The sequence below is a fragment of the Bidens hawaiensis genome, unplaced genomic scaffold (assembly GCF_021521415.1).
Source record: "Bidens hawaiensis isolate Kalapana, Puna unplaced genomic scaffold, B.hawaiensis_p1.1 tig00000416_1, whole genome shotgun sequence".
In the NCBI taxonomy this organism is placed as follows: domain Eukaryota; kingdom Viridiplantae; phylum Streptophyta; class Magnoliopsida; order Asterales; family Asteraceae; genus Bidens; species Bidens hawaiensis.
The window spans coordinates 5212840-5215147 of NW_027491029.1; the positions used below are offsets into that span (position 1 = coordinate 5212840).

At 32.4% G+C, this 2308-nt stretch overlaps 1 protein-coding gene across 1 annotated transcript; it reads left to right on the plus strand.

Annotated features, from left to right (window-relative positions):
• The first annotated feature begins 794 nt into the window (after positions 1–794).
• Positions 795–1922, plus strand: LOC143624834 (15.7 kDa heat shock protein, peroxisomal-like). The gene is made up of 2 exons (XM_077095342.1): positions 795–963; positions 1558–1922. Exons 1-2 carry the CDS (start codon positions 834–836, stop codon positions 1800–1802), a joined length of 375 nt encoding a protein of 124 aa, XP_076951457.1. The 5' UTR covers positions 795–833; the 3' UTR covers positions 1803–1922.
• The last annotated feature ends 386 nt before the right edge of the window (positions 1923–2308 follow it).

The following is a 2308-nucleotide window of genomic DNA, read 5'->3' on the forward strand; positions in this document are numbered from 1 at the left end:
AAATTTTAAAGGAATGAGCAAATTTGGATTTGAACATGGTTGTGAGGGAAGGAGGTAAAAAAGATAATGAAATAGATGTAAAAGAGTAGTTAATTTATCTATAATATATATAAACGAAAACATAAAAATCTTACGTGTCGCGATGTGGTCACTCCCCTTTTTTTTGAGTCATCGGATTTGCTTGATTTTTAAATGGAGGCTTCTCATGTATATGACCCGAATTCACGGGCATGGGTCTTACACTCTTACAAACTCAGATATTTCTTAAATGGGTTATAACATCTCATTAAATTAAAAATTATTCTCACCAAATTATTGATGTGAAAATCCTATAAAATATGATATACTAAAAATTATTATATGACTTTTTTCTAAAAAAATATTTTTTATAATTAAGAAACAATTTTATAGTAAAAAAATAAGCGGGTCTTGGGTCTTACCAAACCTAGATAACTTTTAAACTGGGTTATAACATTATAGTTTTTTGTGAAACCTTATTATCATCAAAGTCTAAGTATATTATAAATTTCATTACAATAAATAAAATTAAATTCAAAATAGTAAATAATATTAAAAACGAATAATATAAAACAGCCTCGTAATACGAGGAATAAAAACTAATTATATATAAAAGAAAAAATATAGTTTTAGTGTTTTTTTGATATAATTATAGAGATAAATATACAAAGTATAATAAGAAAACAAAAATGGGAGAAAGTTCGAGTGATTCCAGAGACTTCGTCCTTCCATTCCATTCCATTCCATAAATCAATCCAATCACTAACGAACCCTTTCAATTCCTTCAATCGCTAGAATCTTGAAGAAAAATAAAAATGGCTTTATTTGGTGATCCTTTCCTCAGGCGGTTCTTCGTGAGTCCTCCAATCTATCGCTCTCCAGCAGCAGCTCTCATGGATTGGTTCGAAACTCCACAAGCTCACTTTATTAAAATCAACGTCCCTGGTAACTAACAGTTTTTTTTTTAAAATTTTATTTGCTGATTCAATACCAAATTGTCAAATTCAATACAACTGTTGACCTTGTAAGTTGTAATTGCGACGAATTGAACAACTTCGTGGATGTAAATGTTATTTTGATCTGTTTCGTAGACAAGCCGAGCCCGAGCCTAAAAAATAAAAGCTACACTAGTTATCGAGTTTGAGCCTTGTATGGGAAGCCGGTCTTGGTGTAATTTTAAGTTTTACCGCTTCTGGACTTCCGTCTATTAATTTCACACTGCGTAGCCGAGCTTAGGCATGCTAACATTCTTCACAAAATATACAAATTAATCAAAAAAATTTATCAGTTATAAACGAGCTCGCACTTTAGAAAAAGTGCCCGGGCTCGAGCTCTCTTAAAGTCAAAAGGAGCCGATCTCGAACTCGGGCTCTCATAAGTCAAAACTAATTGAGCTCGGGTTCGGCTCGTTTACACAAATTATGCGTGCTATTTATGTAATATATTACAATCGACAATCTCGCTACAATTTCGAGTCCAAATTGCATCGAATTGAAACCTTCATCTAACAAACACGATGCATCAATTGAAACCTTGCAGGATATAGCAAGGACGACGTGAAGGTGCAGGTAGAAGAAGGCTATGTTTTAGTGGTGAGAGCAGAAACAAGAAAGGAGTCATCCAAAGATCATAAGGAAAACGACACCATTTGGCATGTGGCTGAGAGGCGAGGAGGACTCGATGGTTTTACGAGGCAAATTGAGTTGCCGGAAGATGTAAAGGTTGATCAGATCAAAACTCAGGTTGAAAATGGTGTTCTCACGTGGTTCTGCCCAAGGATTTGAACCCAAAACCTTCGAAAGTCCGTAATATACATGTCTCTAGCAAGCTCTAGAAAATTTGTAAAATATGGTTTCGTATTATGTTATGTGGTGCTTATGTTATTAATCAATAATGGATATGTGAATGTGATAGTTTGAGTTAATGGTAAAAAAAATTATATGTCTATAATATATATAAACGAAAATATAAAAATTCTACGTGTCACGATATGGGCTCCCCCTTTTTTTGGAGTCATCAGATTTGCTTGATTTTTAAATGTAGGCTTTTCATGCATTTAACCCGAATTCACGGCTATGAGTCTTATCAAATCCAGATATTTCTTATACGAGTTATAACATCTCATTAAATTAAAAACTAATCTCACCAAATATTTGATACAAAAATCCTATAAAGTAGGAATATACTAAAAGTTAATATCTGATTTATTTAAAAAATTATAATTTAAAAACTAATTTTATAGTAAAAAAATAAACGGGTTTTGGGTCCCATCAAACTCATATAGCTTTTA